General features: G+C 52.9%; 2 protein-coding genes and 1 long non-coding RNA gene across 3 annotated transcripts; 1 reads left to right on the forward strand and 2 right to left on the reverse strand.

Annotated features, from left to right (window-relative positions):
• Nucleotides 1-450: 450 nt before the first annotated feature.
• LOC138821261 (uncharacterized) lies at nt 451-7428 on the reverse strand. Its single transcript, XR_011370106.1, has 3 exons — nt 7252-7428; nt 4223-4369; nt 451-723 (listed from the first exon to the last, which is right to left on the reverse strand). It is a non-coding gene; the product is annotated as an uncharacterized lncRNA (long non-coding RNA).
• Nucleotides 7429-7593: 165 nt separating this feature from the next.
• On the forward strand, nt 7594-12365 carry Wdr38 (WD repeat domain 38). The gene is made up of 9 exons (XM_070013408.1): nt 7594-7796; nt 8654-8774; nt 9847-9963; nt 10065-10162; nt 10806-10886; nt 10962-11093; nt 11178-11327; nt 11967-12014; nt 12121-12365. The coding sequence occupies exons 1-9, from the start codon at nt 7749-7751 to the stop codon at nt 12202-12204; spliced, it is 879 nt and encodes a 292-aa protein (XP_069869509.1). The 5' UTR covers nt 7594-7748; the 3' UTR covers nt 12205-12365.
• Nucleotides 12363-16024, reverse strand: Rpl35 (ribosomal protein L35). The gene is made up of 4 exons (XM_070013411.1): nt 15940-16024; nt 15505-15641; nt 14306-14387; nt 12363-12545 (listed from the first exon to the last, which is right to left on the reverse strand). The coding sequence occupies exons 1-4, from the start codon at nt 15940-15942 to the stop codon at nt 12396-12398; spliced, it is 372 nt and encodes a 123-aa protein (XP_069869512.1). The 5' UTR covers nt 15943-16024; the 3' UTR covers nt 12363-12395.

A 16024-nucleotide genomic window follows, 5' to 3' on the forward strand; every position in this document is an offset into this window, starting at 1 on the left:
GCTGAAGAGCTGAGGGACAGTGCCCAGGCCCAGAGTTCAGGCCCCACGACCAGACCAAAAAAAAAAAAAAAAAGGTTAGCACTTTACCACTTGAAGCCACAGCACCACCTCTGGTTTTCTGGTGGTTGATTGGAGATAAGAGTCTCATGGGCTGGGCACCGGTGGCTCACACCTGTAATCCTAGCTACCCAGAAGGCTGAGATCTGAGGATTGCGGTTCAAAGCCAGCTCAGGCAGGAAAGTCCATGAAACTCTTATCTCCAATAAACCACCAAAAAAAGCCAGAAGTGGCGCTGTGGCTCAAGTGGTAGAGTGCTAGTCTTGTGCTGAAGAGCTGAGGGACAGCGCCCAAGGCCCAGAGTTCAAGCCCCACAACTGACCAAAAAAAAAAAAAAAATCTAAGCTTCCTGAGTAGCTAAGATTATAAGCATGAGCCACCAGCACCTGGCAGTTAGTTTTTTTTATGTTTATTTATTATTTATTTTGGTTGGTCGTGGGGCCTGACTGGCAAGATGGCCTGGGCGCCATGGTCACAGCCCTGCTCTCTGGCCTACCTGGGGTGCCCAGGTGGTACACCTGACCCAGATGACCATAGACATCCAGGGCGTCACTCCTGTCCCCTTGTCTCCTGGACTGGGTTAGGGGCTTTCCTTGTCTCTATTTCAATGGTCTCTGAAATGGCGCTTCTGGATTCCACTTCCATGGGAACCACTGGAGGGCTGGGCTGTTGGGCAGAATGGAAGAGAAGAGCAGGAGGTTTGACCCCTCTCTCTTCTATCTTTCCTTCTTCCTGTCCTGGAGCTCATGCCTTTTTCCTCCTAGAGCCAGCCTCCACACACACACACACATACACACACACACACACACACACACACACACACACACACGCACACACACACACGCACAGTGAACATGTAACTAAAAAAATATTTTAGCCAGGTGCCGGTGGCTCACACCTGTAATCCTAGCTACTCAGGAGGCTGAGATTTGAGGATCATGGTTCAAAGCCAACCTGGGCAGCAAAGTCCGTGAAACTTATTTCCAATTAACCATCAGGAAAAAAAAAAAAACAGAAGTGGCGCTGTTGCTCAAGTGGTAGAGCACTACCCTTGAGCTGAAGAGCACAGGAACAGTAGCCAAGCCCAGAGTTCAAGCCCCACGAGTGACAAAAAATACAAAATAAAATAAATAAATATAAATTTTTGTGTGTGTCAGTCCTGGGGCTTGAGCTCAAGGCCTGGGCGCTGTCTCTGAGCCTTTCACTCAAGGTGGGTGCTCTACCATATGAACCACAGCATTACTTGCAGCCTTTTGCTGGTTATTCTGTAGATAGGAGTCTCATGAACCTTTCTGGCCAGGCTGGCTTTGAACTGCAATCCTCAGATCTCAGCCTCCTGAGTAGCTAGGATTCCAGGCATGAGCCACGAGCACCTAGTCTCAATTGTTTTAAAATGTAATGGAAAACTCTGGCTTGCATGCTAGCAATAGAGCTGTGTAGCAAGGTGACAGGGACTGGGAGAGGGATGAAGTCAGCCAGACAGGGGACCAACCCACCCCCCAGGGAGAACCCCTCTGGCAGGACCAGGAAATGCCACTAGAACTTTGAGTGTGGACAGAGACCTCAGCTTCAGACTAGCAGGTCACAGCCCCGGGATCAGGGCACAAGGTGGGCCCGTTCCTTTGTCCTCAGACTATTTGCCATCTCTGTGTCCAGGACCATTAAGTAATTAAACAAAGAATTAAGCAGCTAAGATAGAGTCCCCTCTGACTGGCCTGCCAGCTCTGCCCTGCCCCACCCCTCGCTCCATTCCCAAATCTGGCCCAGGCATCGGAACCCTGGTGGCTGATGGCATCTGTTGCTTGGAGCTGGGCCCAGGCTCTCAGCATGTTCTGTGGAAGTCACCAGAGTGTGAGAGAAGCCTGCTGAGGCCTGTGCGCTCAATCCCCGCCAGAAAGTTCTGGTCATGTGTCAGGGCCCGCGCTGGGAAAGGGGCAAGGGTCAGGTCTTGTTTGTCTTGAGTTCCTGTGGCATTGGGTTGCATTGCTACTCAAACAGAATAACTCACAGAAAAGACCATACTAAAGACACAATAGGCTGGGTACTAGTAGCTCAAGCCTGTAATCTTAGCTACTCAGGAGGCTGAGATCTGGGGATTGCAGTTCAAAGCCAGCCTGGGCCGGAAAGGCCATGAGACTCTTATCTCTACCAGAAAACCGGAATTGGCACTGTGGCTCAACAGGCTGAGTTCAAGCCCCACAACAAAAACAAAAACAAAAACAAAACAATAGGGGGCTGGGATGTAGCTCAGTGGCAAAGTATTTACCTGGCAAATGCGACATTTGGGTTTGATCCCCAGTACCAAAAAAGAAAAGACAAAAACAAAAAAATCCAGAAACACAACAAAACCAACAATAACAACAAAAACCCACAATTGAAAGAAAAATACAGGGGCTGGGAAGGTGGCTCAGTGGTAGAGTGCTTGCCTTGTATGCTTGAGGCCCTGGGTTCAATTCCTCAGCACCACGAAAGCAGAAAAAGCTGGAAGTGGTGCTGTGGCTCAAGTGGTAGAGCACTAGCCTTGAGCTGAAGAGCTGAGGGACAGCGCCCAAGCCCAGAGTTTAGGCCCCACGACCGATAAAAAATAAAAAGAAAAATATAATAGGAGCCAGGCACTGGTGGCTCATGCTTGTAATCCCAGCTAATCAGGAGGCTGAGATCTAAGAATTGTGGTTCAAAGTCAGCATGGGTAGGGAAGTCTGTGAGACTTTTTTTTTTTTGCTAGTCCTGGGGCTTAAACTCAGGGCCTGGGCACTGTCCTGAGCTGCTTTTTGCTCAAGGCTAGCAATCTACCACTTGAGCCACATCACTACTTCTGGCTTTGTCTATTTATGTGGTACTGAGGTACTGAACCCAGGTCTTCATGCATGCTAGGCAAGGACTCTACCACTAAGCCACATTCCTACCCATCCCTCCATGAGACTCCTATCTCCAATTAACTGCCAGAAAACCAGAAGTGGCACTATGGCTCAAAGTGATACAGCACTAGCCTTGAACAAAAGAGCTCAGAGACTAGGCCCTGAATTCAAGGCCCACAGTCGACAATAAAAAAAAAATAGGGTGCTGATGGCTCACTGTCATCTCAGCTTCTCAGGAGGCTGAGATTTCAGGATCACAGTTCGAAGCTAGCCTGGATAGAAACCTGTGATGTGAGACTTTTTTCTAATGAACCACCAAAAACTGGAAGTGGAGCTATGGCTCAGGTAGCAGAACATTAGGATTGAACAGACAAAGTTCAAGAACAGTGCCTAGGCCCTGAGTCTTAGTATTCATATCAGTATTAGCCCAGTATTAGTACACACACACACACACACACACACACACACACACACACACACACACACACACACACACACACACCACATACACACAGATTCACTGCTTTCTCCTAAGGGAATGTGCCGCTGCTTACCCTATGGCCTATGGGCTGGTCTATGGATAGGAGACTCTAGTGATAGGCTACAGGGTATCCCTCCCCCTCCCTCCTCCTCCCCCCCCCTCTGTCTCTCTCTCTCTCTGTCTCTCTCTCTTCCTACCCCATGGATCATTGTTCTCCCAGTTTGGATTTAGAACACAGAAGTCCAGCTTATAACTTTGCAGCTGTTATAGTGGTAGAATTAATGCTTTGTGTGGTAGAAGTAGGACTCCTAACAATGCTTTCAAGACTCGCTAGGCAGCTGGGAGCCAAGGCGATGACATTTGGTCGCGTCGTGGTTGGTCTTGAGGGTGCTCCTGAAGAATCTGTGATGCAAGTAGCAGCCAGGGTGGGAGCCGGCCGGCCAGTCACTCATGGGAAAAAGCACTTCCCACACGGGCAGTGAATAGAGCTGTGGAAACTTGAGGCTGTTTGGCCTCCAGTGCTGAATGCTGAATGACAAGAGACCGAGCGTCTAGAAAACTAGAGAGGACGATGGCCTCCAATTTGGGCCTAGCCAGGCCATGTGAGGGTGTTGCTTGTTTCTGTCCCCATACTTCAGAGGGGACAAGGACAAGTCAGAGTGTATTCCAAGACATGTGGCTTCAGGGCATTGTGTATAGCTCCCTGGAGAGTTGGATCCCTCCTACAAATGACTAGAGGGGCTCCAGAAAAGGGAAAAGTAGCCTCAAAGACATAGCTGTAGGGATCATCTCCAGTGAATCTAGGTGGCAAGGACCCCAGACTTACCTAGCGCACTCTGCACGAGGAGGAATTCTGTCCAAATAAGCCTGGCTTATTGTAAGCCAGTTCCCTGGAGAGAACTCGAGAGACCTCAGAGCCTGGAGCTGGGAGCTGGCAGGAGCCAGGGCACCGGCCTTCCATACCTTCTTCTTCCTGTTTTGCCATAAAACAGCATTTCCTGCTTCCTGGGGCCCTGGTCAGAAAACACTGCCCAGCCCTGGCATTATGTAACCTCCCAGACCACACACGATGCTCCAAACACTGCTGAGGACTTGTGGGACAAGTTGTGGGCCAGATAGCCAGGGAGCTCTTCACAAACAATGACACACTGGTGCTCAAATGGCACGTCCCACGTCCCCAGAGTTGGCACTCTTCAGGGTCCTGTGTGTCTTGCCCTGGCTGTCTCTCCTCCTCCCCCAGAGTTCAGCACTTTAGGAATTTGCAGCACTTTCCCAAAGACTTGCTTGTCTTTGGACACTGATCCCATGTGCACAGAGGCTTAAGAAATGAAGAGTTCTCTTTTGTATGCCTTGACGTCTCTAAGAGCCTCTGTGGCTGTCTTGCTGAGAGAGGTGAGCTCTATGGGATGTGTGCTGGTCCAGGCCTATGGGCATGCCTTTGGAGATGAGAAGACGTGTCAAAAGCCAGTTTGGTATGGGGCCTGGCAATACCAGGACAGCCTGCCTGAAGGATGGAGTGGCTGGGTTTTCCAGTCACGTGGGCAGGGCCTGAACCAGGGAGATCCCTCTGTTCCCACCAAACTTAGCACCTCGTCAGGTGTCCCAGAGACACACCAGGTAGGCGTGGCCCCTGCCCATACTTAGGACTGGCACCTTCTCCCTCTGATGGGCACAGAGTCCCCCTGATGTGTCTACATCACAAGTATTCTGGGGTGTGGAGTCCTTTGATGAACTTGGGGAAGCAGTTGAGACCCGTGTGTGTGTGTGTGTGTGTGTGTGTGTGTGTGTGTGTGTGTGTGTGTGTGTGTGTGTGTGTGTGTGTTAGGGCTTGAACTCAGGGCCTGAGTGCTATCCCTGAGCTTTTTCTCTCAAGGCTAGCACCGTACCACTTTGACTCACAGCACCACTTCTAGTTTTCTGGTGTTTAACTGGAGAAAAGAGTCTTATAGACTTGCCCGCCTGGGCTAGCTTTGAACCATGAACCTCAGATCTCGGTCTCCTAAGTAGTTATGAATTACAGGCATAGGCCACTGGCACAGGGCTCAGTTGGGAGCTTTGTGTCTATTTTGTTGTTGCTGTTTTGTTTTGTTTTATATGAGTACTGGAGTTTGAACTCAGTGCTCAGGGCCTGAGCACTGTCCTGAGCTTTTTCACTCAAGGCAAGTACTCTACCACTTGAGCCACACCTCCACATATAGCTTTTTTGGCTGGTTAATTGGAGAGAAGAATCCCACTCACTTTCCTTTCCTGTTCATGCTGGCTTTGAACCACGATCCTCAGATCTCAGCCTCCAAGTAGCTAAGATCATAGGTATGAGCCACTGGTGCTTGTTTGTGATTTTAAGCTGAGGGAACAAAGGAAAGTCTTTCATTCTTTTCTTCCTTTCCCTTCCTTCCTTCCTTTCCCCCCCTCTCACCCACCACCCCTCTTGTCCTGAAGTATGAACTCAGGGCCTGGGCAATGTTCCTGAGCTTCTTTTCTTCAAAGCTAGAGCTCTACCACTTGGAGCCGCAACTCCATTTGTGGAGTTTTGGGTAGTTTAATAAAGATAAGAGTCTCATAGCCAGGTTCCTGTGGCTCACCCTGTAATCCTAGCTACTCAGGAGGCTGAGATCTGAGGATCATGTTTTTTTTTTTTTTTTTGGGTCCAGTCGTGGGCCTGAACTCTGGGCCTGGGCACTATCCCTCAGCTCTTCAGCTCAAGGCTAGCACTCTACCACTTGAGCCACAGTGCCACTTCCGGCTTTTTTCTTTTTGCTTATGTGGTACTGAGGAATCGAACCCAGGGCCTCATGCATGCAAGGCAAGCGCTCTACCACTGAGCCACCTTCCCAGCCCTGAGGATCATGTTTTGAAGCCAGCCCAGTAAGGAAAGTCTATGAGACTTTCAGTGTCCTGTGTGTCCTAGTACTCATAGCAGCTGGTTCCACATACAGACTTCAGAGCCACAGCTCTATGGGATTGGAGGGGTGTCATAGGCCTGAGGGACAAGGTCTACTAGGAGGGCTCTGGGGCTGGGAAAGCACCTCCCAGAGTATAGCTTTGTCCTTATTCAAGGTCAAAGGCTTGCTTGTGCTTGTCAGTTCAACCAGGTACAGGAACATGTCCAGAGATGGGGCTTGGGGTGGGGGTAGTGCCTGAGCAGAGCGCTCTGAGGCTCTTGTTCTGGGAGAGCTTTCCTGGGAGCCATGTGGGGGCAACAGCCTTCTAGTCCCAGCTCACACTGATTTCTGACCAGGCAACTGAGTGACTTAGGCCCTCTGGGAGTGCCATGGGGGTGGGGCCGCCTCAAAGCCGCCATTGTCGCCCCCACTTGCCCGCCTGACTGTCTAGGGCCTAAAATAGAGCAGAAATACAGTGATCTCGTGAGAAGTTTCTGGCAAAGGGGTAAACAGGGGGAGGGGCGTGAGTCACCGCTGGGAACCCTTGAATTTGAAGCTCCCAAAGCCCAGCTGCCCTGCCTGGCCCCAGGGGCCTGGAATTCTCCGAGGGGGGATGGATGTGTGTGTGGGGGGGGTGTTCCACACTGGTCCTGTGGTGCTGGGGCTTGGCTGCGTTCTGGCTTCAGCTCTACCACGGAGGTGCTGGGTAACTGTGCGGTGGTCCTTCTGGGGCCTCACTGGACCTCGACATGTGTGCCAGGATCTCGGTATCTAAACCAAGTGTCCCAATGCACCCCCAAGTTACCAAGGGCTCGCCCCTGGGTCAGACACAGGGCAGGTCACTCTGCTTCTCTTAGTCTCGGTTTCCTGATCTTCCCCACCCCTCCCTCCACCCCACTCCGCCTCCGCCAGCCCTGCCGCCAGTGCAGACGGCGCTGGCGGCCGGCAACCAGGACAGCAGCGGCTCACCTACCTTTCCATGTCCTGCTGTCCTCCCCTCTTCCCTCGGGCACCTGCCATGGAGTCCTGCGCGGCCAAGCCGGCGCTCCCGGTGGCGCCGACGGGGGCGCGGTTAGAGCGGCGGCGGCTGGGACCCGCCGCGCGGTGCGCGGGCCAGGCGCGCCCTCTAGCGGCCTCCCGGTGCACCACCGTCTTCTCCCGCGGCCCGGCGGCTGCGACTCCACCTTCCAAAGGCTGAAATTCGTCGCTCTCCGTCATCCTCCCCCTTGGCTTCCACTGCGGCTGTGCGCCCCGCCCTGGTTGCCATGGCGACGGCTCGACCAGTTTCCTCTTTGCCCTACCACCGGGTCCTAGGTCTGCCCCTGCCACCGGGTCCTAGGCCTGGCCCTGCCACCGGGTCCTAGGCCTGCCCCTGCCACCGGGTCCTAGGCCTGGCCCTGACCGCGGGCCCAACGACCACCTACAACGGAGCCCGCCGGGCGGGGCGGCCCTGAAGAGCGGGCCTCAGGGATGCTGGCCGTGGGGAGAGTGAAGTTCTTTGGGCATCACCGAGGGGAGGTGAGGGCCCTGCCGGCTCTGCACCCCTGGCCTGCGGTCTTCCCTGGCTCTCTGTACTATATGTAGTGTGTGTGTGTGTGTCCAGAACGGGCTCTTTTATCATTTTCTTTTCTTTTTTGTCGGTCATGGGGCTTGAACTCTGGGCCGGGCGCTATCACTTGAGCCACAGCGCCACTTCCAGTTTTCTGTTGGTTTATTGGAGATAAGAGTTTCAGGGCCTTTCCTGCCTGGGTTGGCTTTGAACCTCGATCCTCAGATCTCAGCCTCCTGAGTAGCTAGGGTTACAGGTGTGAGCCACTGACACCCAGCTTCTTATTTTTTGTTGCCAGTCCTGGGGCTTGAATTCAGGGCCTGGGTGCTGTCCCTAAGCTTTTTCACTCAAGGTTAGCACTTTACCACTTGAACATGTCCACTTCTGGTTTCCTGGTGGTTAACTGGAGATAAAAGTCTGACTTTCCTGACCTGGCTTGCTTAGAACCGTGATGAGCAGATCTCAGGCTCCTGAGTAGCTCAGATTGCTGGCGAGAGCCAGTGATGCCTTGCTGGACTCTGGTTCTCACAAGGCCTTCACCTTCAGTGTTCTTGGGCTCTGGCTCCAAAAATGATAGACTCAGGGGCTAGAGCAGGTTTTTGGGCTTGTATCCATTCAGCTTCAGCTCTCGAATGGGTGGAGGCGCTTCTGGGTTCCAGCTCCAGGCTCAAGTTTACAAGGTTATGGAGGGTAAGTGGGCTTGGAGTCCAAGCTCCCACCTCAGACTCCTGGGCAGTGTAGGGCCTTCACAGGAGTATCGGGTGACAGCAGAGGGGACAGGTGTCTCCTGCCTCAGAATGGGGCCACTTTTGTGCTATGCTTCCAGGTTAACTGCTCTGCCTTCTCCCCTGACCACCGGATCCTGCTCACAGCCTCAGAGGATGGCTGTGTCTATGGCTGGGAGACCAAGAGCAGGAGGCTGTTGTGGAAGATGGCTGACCACACAGGTGGGGCTCTGCAGTGTGACTAGGAGATGGAGGCCAAAGAGCCTGGGCTAACACTGCAGAGCTCAATTCATTAGATTCTTATATGGAGGCAGGGCATAGAGCAAGACAGGGGCAGGGCTGGGACTTCCCCTACCAGACCTGGAGTATGAATAACTTTTACCACATTAACTGGCTTAAACATATAGTTCCATGTGATGGTAATTGCAACTCACACTACGATTCATGTTCATGCCATAACTCTTTGTCTTGAAAAACAAACTAGCCAGGAACTGGGTCTCGTGCCTGTAATCCTAGCTACTCAGGAGGCTGAGATTTTTGTTTGCCAGTCCTGGGGCTTGAACTGGGGCCTGGGCATTGTCCCTGAGCTTCTTTTGCCCAAGGCTAGCACTCTTACTACTTGAGCCAGTGTCACTTTCTTTGGGTACTGAGTAATGGAACCCAGGACGTCATGCATGCTAAGCCACATTCCTGGACCTTATCTCCAATTAACCACCAGAAAACCAGAAATAGCACTGTGGCTGAAGTGGTAGAGTGCTGGTCTTGAGCAAAAAGAGCTCAAGGACAGTGCTCAGGCCCTGAGTTCAAACCCTACAACCTATAAAACCAACAACACCCCCCCCCAAAAAAAAAACCCCCACAGAAAAACTATGCCTTTCAACAGCTTGTTCCCCTTCCTTCCATTCTGGGGGTCATGGTTCAAAACCAGATTCCTGTCCCCAAGAAGGTGGGGAGTAGAGCTGTGGCTCAAGTGGTCAAGTACTAGCCTTGAGCAAAAACTTCAGGGATGGCACTCAAACCTGAAGTTTAATACCTAGAGGAATGGTACAAAAAGACCCAGGGAAGATTGAGTGCAGGACAACCAAGGCAGGCTGTGGAGGCCAGGTCCAGGCTGAGGAGCCCGAAAGCAGTAAACTCAGGCCAGGCTACTAAGTTGCTTCTGGAAAGAACTGCCTGCATTTGATTTGGGCAAGTTGGATTGGGGGTTCGTCTGCTTTTGGGAGGGGTGGAGGGTGATGTGCTACAGGGGTGGGCTCAAGCACAGGAGGGGAGGGCAGTTGTTTCCCTGCTCCAGGCCCAGTGAAGTTCTGCCGCTTCTCCCCGGATGGCCATCTCTTTGCCAGCTCCTCCGGAGACTGCACCATCCGCCTGTGGGATGTGGCCAGCACCAAGTGTGTGCAGGTGCTGCGAGGTGAGTGGACAGTGCAGACCTGGGAGCCCCAGCCAGGACAGGGCTCCTTTGTGGACTTAGCACATTCTGTGACACATGCCTGCCCTGGGCCGGGTCTGCAGGTCACCAGCGGAGCGTGGAAACTGTGAGCTTCAGCCCTGACTCAAGGCTGCTGGCATCGGGTGGCTGGGACAAGCGGGTGATGCTCTCTGAGGTGCAGGTATGTGGAGAGCTGAGGCCTGGCAGAGGGCTTTGTCCACTTCCACACTTCTCGTGCAGTGGTCCCCCAAGGCTCATACCCACTCCCCAGACTCACATCTACCTCCAGGCCTCCCCACACTGGGCTTTTGCACAGGGTTTCAACCAGAATCCCTCTCTACTTTTATCATGGGGCCCAAGCGCTGTCCCTCCTCTCTTCAGCTCGCACTCTACCACTTGAGCCATAGTGCCACTTCCGGCTTGATTATGTGGTGCTGAAGAATCCAACCCAGGGCCTTACGCATGCAAAGCAAGCACTCTACCACCTAGCCACCTTTCCAACTTTTTTTGTTTTGGGTCCGGTCATAGGGCCTGAACTCTGGGTCTGGGCGCTGTCCCTCAGCTCTTCAGCTCAAGGCTAGTGCTCTACCACTTGAGCCATAGCGCCACTTCAGGTTTTTTTTTTGCTGATGTGGTGTGGAGGAATTGAACCCAGGGCCTCATGCATGCAAGGCAAGCGCTCTACCACTGAGCCACCTTCCTAGTCCCCTTTTCTACTTTTGTATCCACCTGTGGAACAGCCCTGGGTGGGCAGCATGCTAGAAAGACAGGGCCTGACCTGATTGCAGGCCCCACAACTGCCTCCCACTGCTTCCGATTTTCAGTCCGGCTGCACACTGCGCCTCTTACCTACGCACCAGGACTGCATCCAGAGCAGTGACTTCTCCCCCAGTGCTGACTGCCTGGTGAGCCTAATTACACCCGACCCTGCCCTGTGGCCCCAGGGAAGCCCCTCACTCATGGTCACTGCCCACCAACAGGCCACTGGCTCCTGGGACTCCAGTGTCTGCATCTGGGACCTGCGGGTGGGAACCCCAACCTTTTTTCACAAGGAGCTAGAAGGTCACCGCGGCAATGTCAGCTGCTTATGCTACTCGGCCTCTGGCCTCCTGGTAAGCTTCCTGGCTGGCCCTGCAACTTTTAACAGGATGCAGCCCATTTGGGAGCCTAGCATCCAGCCTTGACTGTCCGTACAGGCATCTGGCTCCTGGGACAAGACTATCTGCATCTGGAAGCCTGAAACTAACAGCCTGCTCCTCCACCTCAAGGGCCACTCCACCTGGGTGAAGAGCTTGGCCTTCTCTCCTGATCAGCTGCAGCTGGCCAGTGCTGGCTATTCCCGCACGGTAAGGCAATCAGGCCTGTCCCAGCCCTTCCTCACACCAAGCACCTTCTCCACATGTTCACATACCTAACCTGTCCTAACTAGAAGTGGACAAGACCAAAGTACTGCCCATTGGCTGGTACATAAGACACACTAGTCCCAACCAGTGGCTCTGCAGGTACAACTCTATTTCAGGGCTTAAACCCCATGTGCTGCTCTCCCTCTACCATGTCATGTGCCTCCAGCTCCACCCCCCCCATGCCCCACCTGCCCCCATCCTGGGGCTTGAACTTAAGGCCTGGGTGCTGTCCCTGAACTTCTTTGTGCCCAAGGCTAGCACTCTACCACTTGGGCCACAGCCACTTTCTGGCTTTGTAAGTTGTGGATCTTAAAGTCTGGGCGTGGGTACTGCCCCTGAGCTCTTCAGTTCAAGGCTCTACCACTTGAGCCACAGCACCTCACGGTCTTTCCTGCCTGGGCTGGCTTTGAACCACCATGATCTTCATATCTCAGCCTCCTGAGTAGTTAGGATTACAGGCGTGAGCCACCAGTCCCCAGCCCAGCTGTGCTTTTCCTAGCTTGTCAGGGATGACTTTAAACCACAATCCTCCAGATCTCAGCCTAAGTAGACAGGCGTGGGCGTTTTCATTTTTACTTCCAGGTAAAAGTCTGGGACCTCAAGACTGGAAAGTGCCTTGAGAGCCTGAAGGTAAGGCTGTGTTTATAGCACCTGAGGGACCAGCAAAACTCTGACCCTACAAGGGACCTGGCGGGCAAGTAGGAATTGAAAACTCAGAGTTTGATACTGCTTCTAGCAAGGAAACCTGGACGTGGCCCATTCCTGTGTCTTCACCCCAGATGGGAAACTCTTTGTGTCTGGAACTGCTGCTAACATATGACAAGTCCACTGCTTAAGCCACCCAGTCCTGCCAAGAGCACACCAGCAGGATAGCTCTGTACCATAGGCTCAAGGACACCGAATACAATGAGACCCCTATGGCCAATGGCAGGAGCCCACCCCACACCCTGCCATTCAGCAAGCACAGAGGAACACCTGCCAGGTTTTCATTTTATTGTTGTGGCGTCGTTCTCAGGCCTTGACCGCATACTTGCGCAGAGGGTACAGCCGTTCTTTCCGCTGCTGCTTCTTGGTCTTCAGCTTCTCCTCATGCTTGGTGAGCCGCCGGCGCAGTGCTCGAGTCTTCTTAGGCCGCAGGTCCAGGGGCTTGTACTTCTTGCCCTGTGGTATAGACAGAAGAATGAAGGAATCTGAGCACCAAGATAGGGTCAGGATGCTTGAGTGCACAGGGGGCTGAACTGCTGTGAGGTGTACTCAGCAGGGTGCCCCCAACCAGGGCCAGGAGGTCAAAGGGCTACATGCTCCCTCACTTGTTCTGTAATACTCCTTCACAAGGCTATACAAGAGAGCAGAGGAAGGTGCAAACAAGCCCTTGCAGACACAGGCACAGAGCCCTGACCTAATAGTCTCACATATCTTTGTCCACCCTATTCCCGCCTCCAAGCACAAGGCCTTGTTCTGGGTGCCGGTGCTACAATGAAATCAGACTTAATTAAGACTGAACACAGAACCAGGACTGGAGCAGGGGGAGGGAGCCACCTACAGCAAGTACCCTGGCTACAGCTACAGAGCAGAGCACAAACAGCAGCGAGTGTAGGGTGAGGGCAAGCCTAACACACCTAGAACACTGCTGTCCAAACAGCAGCCACTAGGCACACAAACCTTCATGGAGGATTTTCACTAACACCCCAGTTCTTCCTGGGGTGCCAGAGCTCAGTGGTAGAGTACTTGCCTAGCACATGTGAGGCCCTGCGTTTTTGCTCCATCCAAATTAACTTTAGTTCCTCAGTCACCATAGCCACCTTTAGCATGAAACAGGCACACATGGGCAGGGTTTTGGTGTGATGTAAGACATTTTCACTATAGAAAGCTCCACCTCCTTGACTGCCACACTGTCTCTGATGGTTCCCTCAGAGCCCAAGGAAAGCTCCTAGATGTGTTCTCTTACATGAATGTACATACACATTGCAGGTGGCAGCAGCCTAGCCACATTATAGCTTTGGTAGGCCCAACCAACACCAATTTAGGTAGTTTGCAGAAGTAATCAAAGCCCCTCATTACTTTACAATTAAAGGAGATTATCCTGGATAATCAACAGAAAGAAAAGGCCTTTGGTTCCCTCTCCAACTATCCTGGGCTGGGGGTGTCTTCTACCTGTGCCACAAGCTCTACTCAAGTTTCAGCCATGTGATTCAATTCCTACCAGTAAAGCAAGTGTTCAAAATGCGTGTGAACAGTCTCCTGCTGCTGTTGGAATCTTGACAGCACAGACATAAAGAGCAAGATCACAAAGTGCTTGCCAAAACTCCAAGCTGAGGAGTCCAGATGCCTGGGGAAATCTCCCAGAACACCCAGTCAACTCTGTGGTGACTGTAGGTGACCCTGGAAAACCTCATTTCTAAACCTTTAGACTTATTTTGTCTGAAAAGTGAGAATGACTCATGCTTAGCCAGGGATCACTGGCTCACACCTGTAATCCTAGCTACTCAGGAGGCTGAGATCTGAGGCAGTTCAAAGCCAGCCTGGGCGGGAAAGTCCATGAGACTCTTTCTCCAATTAACCACCAGAAAACTGGAAGTGAAGCTGAGGCTCAAGTGGTAGAGCGCTCGCCTTGAGCTGAAATACAGAGGGGCAGCGCCCAGGCCAGGAGTTCAAGCCCCAGGACAAAAATAAATAAATAAAACACAAGTGCTGCTATGCACTGACAACTCACGGCTATAATCTGAGGACTGTGGTTCAAAGCCAGCCCAGGCAGCTTCCTATCTCCAATCAACTACCAAAAAGCCCTGGGACAGCATCCAATTCCAGTACAAATACACACGCACATGCAATCTCTCCAGGCAGGCAAAATTCCAGTGCAGGATTGCTTGTTAAGAGGACTAGAATTTGCTTTCAGAAGCCAACACCCACAGTTCCCTCACCTTGTAGAATTTCCTGAGGTTTTCTTTCTGAGTCTGGTTAATGACGGTAAGAACACGGGCGATGGATTTACGGACAACTCGGCTACAAAACAGAGACATTAGTGAGGACGGGTAGAAACACAATGTTCCCTGAGGTTGGTCCTTCAGAGCTAGCAATGATGGGGCAGAGCATTCCTGTTATCCATATTCACCCAGGAAGAAACGGTTCCAGAGGTGAGGCCAGAGGTGAGAAGAAGCATGCTAGCAGGTGTACTGTGCAACTTCCCAATGAACCCCACGGTTAGTATCAAAGACCTGAAGACTAACCCAAGCCAATCTGAAGGGGAGGATATGTAAATTTGTAGTCCAGGCCAACTGGGGCCAGTCTGATCACACTTACTCAGTGCAGTGAATATGAAGTTTGCTTTGTTTTTAAAAAGTGAGAAAATGGGAGTGGGAAGGAGGCTCAGTAGTAGAGGGCTTGCCTTGCATACATGAGGCCCTGATTTCGATTCCTCAGCACCACATAAGCAGAAAAAGCCAGAAGTGGTGAGGTAGTTCAAGTGGTAGAGCACTAGCCTTGAGCTGAAGAGCTCAGGGACAGTGCCCAAGCCCAGAGTTCAGGCCCCACGACCACCAACACCAGCAACAAAAATGAAAGTGAGAAATGCCAGCTATACCCTCAGTCCTAGTCACTCAGGAGGCTAAGATCTGAGGATTACGGTTCAAAGCCTGTGTGAGCTGTAAAGTCTGTGAGACTTATCTCCAATGAACCATCAAAAAGCAGGAAGTGGGGGCTGGGAATGTGGCTGAGTGGTAGACTGCTTGCACAGCATGCACAAAACTCTGGGTTCGATTCCTCAGTACCACATACACAGAAGAGCCGGAAGTAGAGATATGGCTCAAGTGGTAGAGTGCTAATCTTGAGCAAAAGAAGCTCAGGGACAGTGCTCAGGCCCTGAGTTCAACCCCAGGACTAGTCCCTACCCCCAAAAAAGCCGGACGCAGAGGCGTGGCTCATGTGGTAGAGTGCCAGCCTTGAGCAGCTACCAGGCCATAAGTACTTGTTTAAAAACAAACAACACGAGAAAGAGAAGTGGAACTTGCACCCGAGAACTGCGCCCCCCGTGTGCCATGGGTGCGCAAGCAGGCACCTGAACGGCCCGTCAGCCCTACAGTCGCCTCCCAGGCACGCGTGCCGCTCCGCGCCGGTCCCTTACATTTTGGAGAGTTTGGACGCCGCGCCACCAGTCACTTTGGCGACGCGCAGCTGGGACAGCTCCACCTTCAGGTCGTCCAGCTGCTTCAGCAGCTCCTCTTTCTTTTTGCCGCGCAGATCCCGAGCTTTAATCTTAGCCTGCGCGGAAAAGGTCCGAGTGTCAGTCACCCCGCGAGACCTCTTGGTACTCAGGCAGCCGCGGCCGGCACAGTCCCTGCCGGCTCCCTGGCAGGGCCGCCACCCCACTCAGCATACGGGAAGCTTCAAGGGCCGGGCGCGCGCGTCTCCGCGGCCCGAACCCGGGGCCCGGCCGTCCTCAGCCACCTCACAGACCGATGAGACAGGCAGAAGAGACCCCCCCAAGTTCAGCCCGCGGCCCCCACCCGCTCCCGTGACCCAGCGGCCCTCGGATGGCGCCGGATCCCTTTGCCCTCACCATAACTGCGAAAAGCTGCCGCGGCCGTCACCTCGTCGGAGGAAAAGAGGAAGAGGCGGGAGTGAGCTCCGCAACTACTGCCGGG

This window comes from Dipodomys merriami, unplaced genomic scaffold (assembly GCF_024711535.1).
Source record: "Dipodomys merriami isolate MVZ:Mamm:240054 unplaced genomic scaffold, mDipMer1.0.p SCAF_11, whole genome shotgun sequence".
In the NCBI taxonomy this organism is placed as follows: Eukaryota; Metazoa; Chordata; class Mammalia; order Rodentia; family Heteromyidae; genus Dipodomys; species Dipodomys merriami.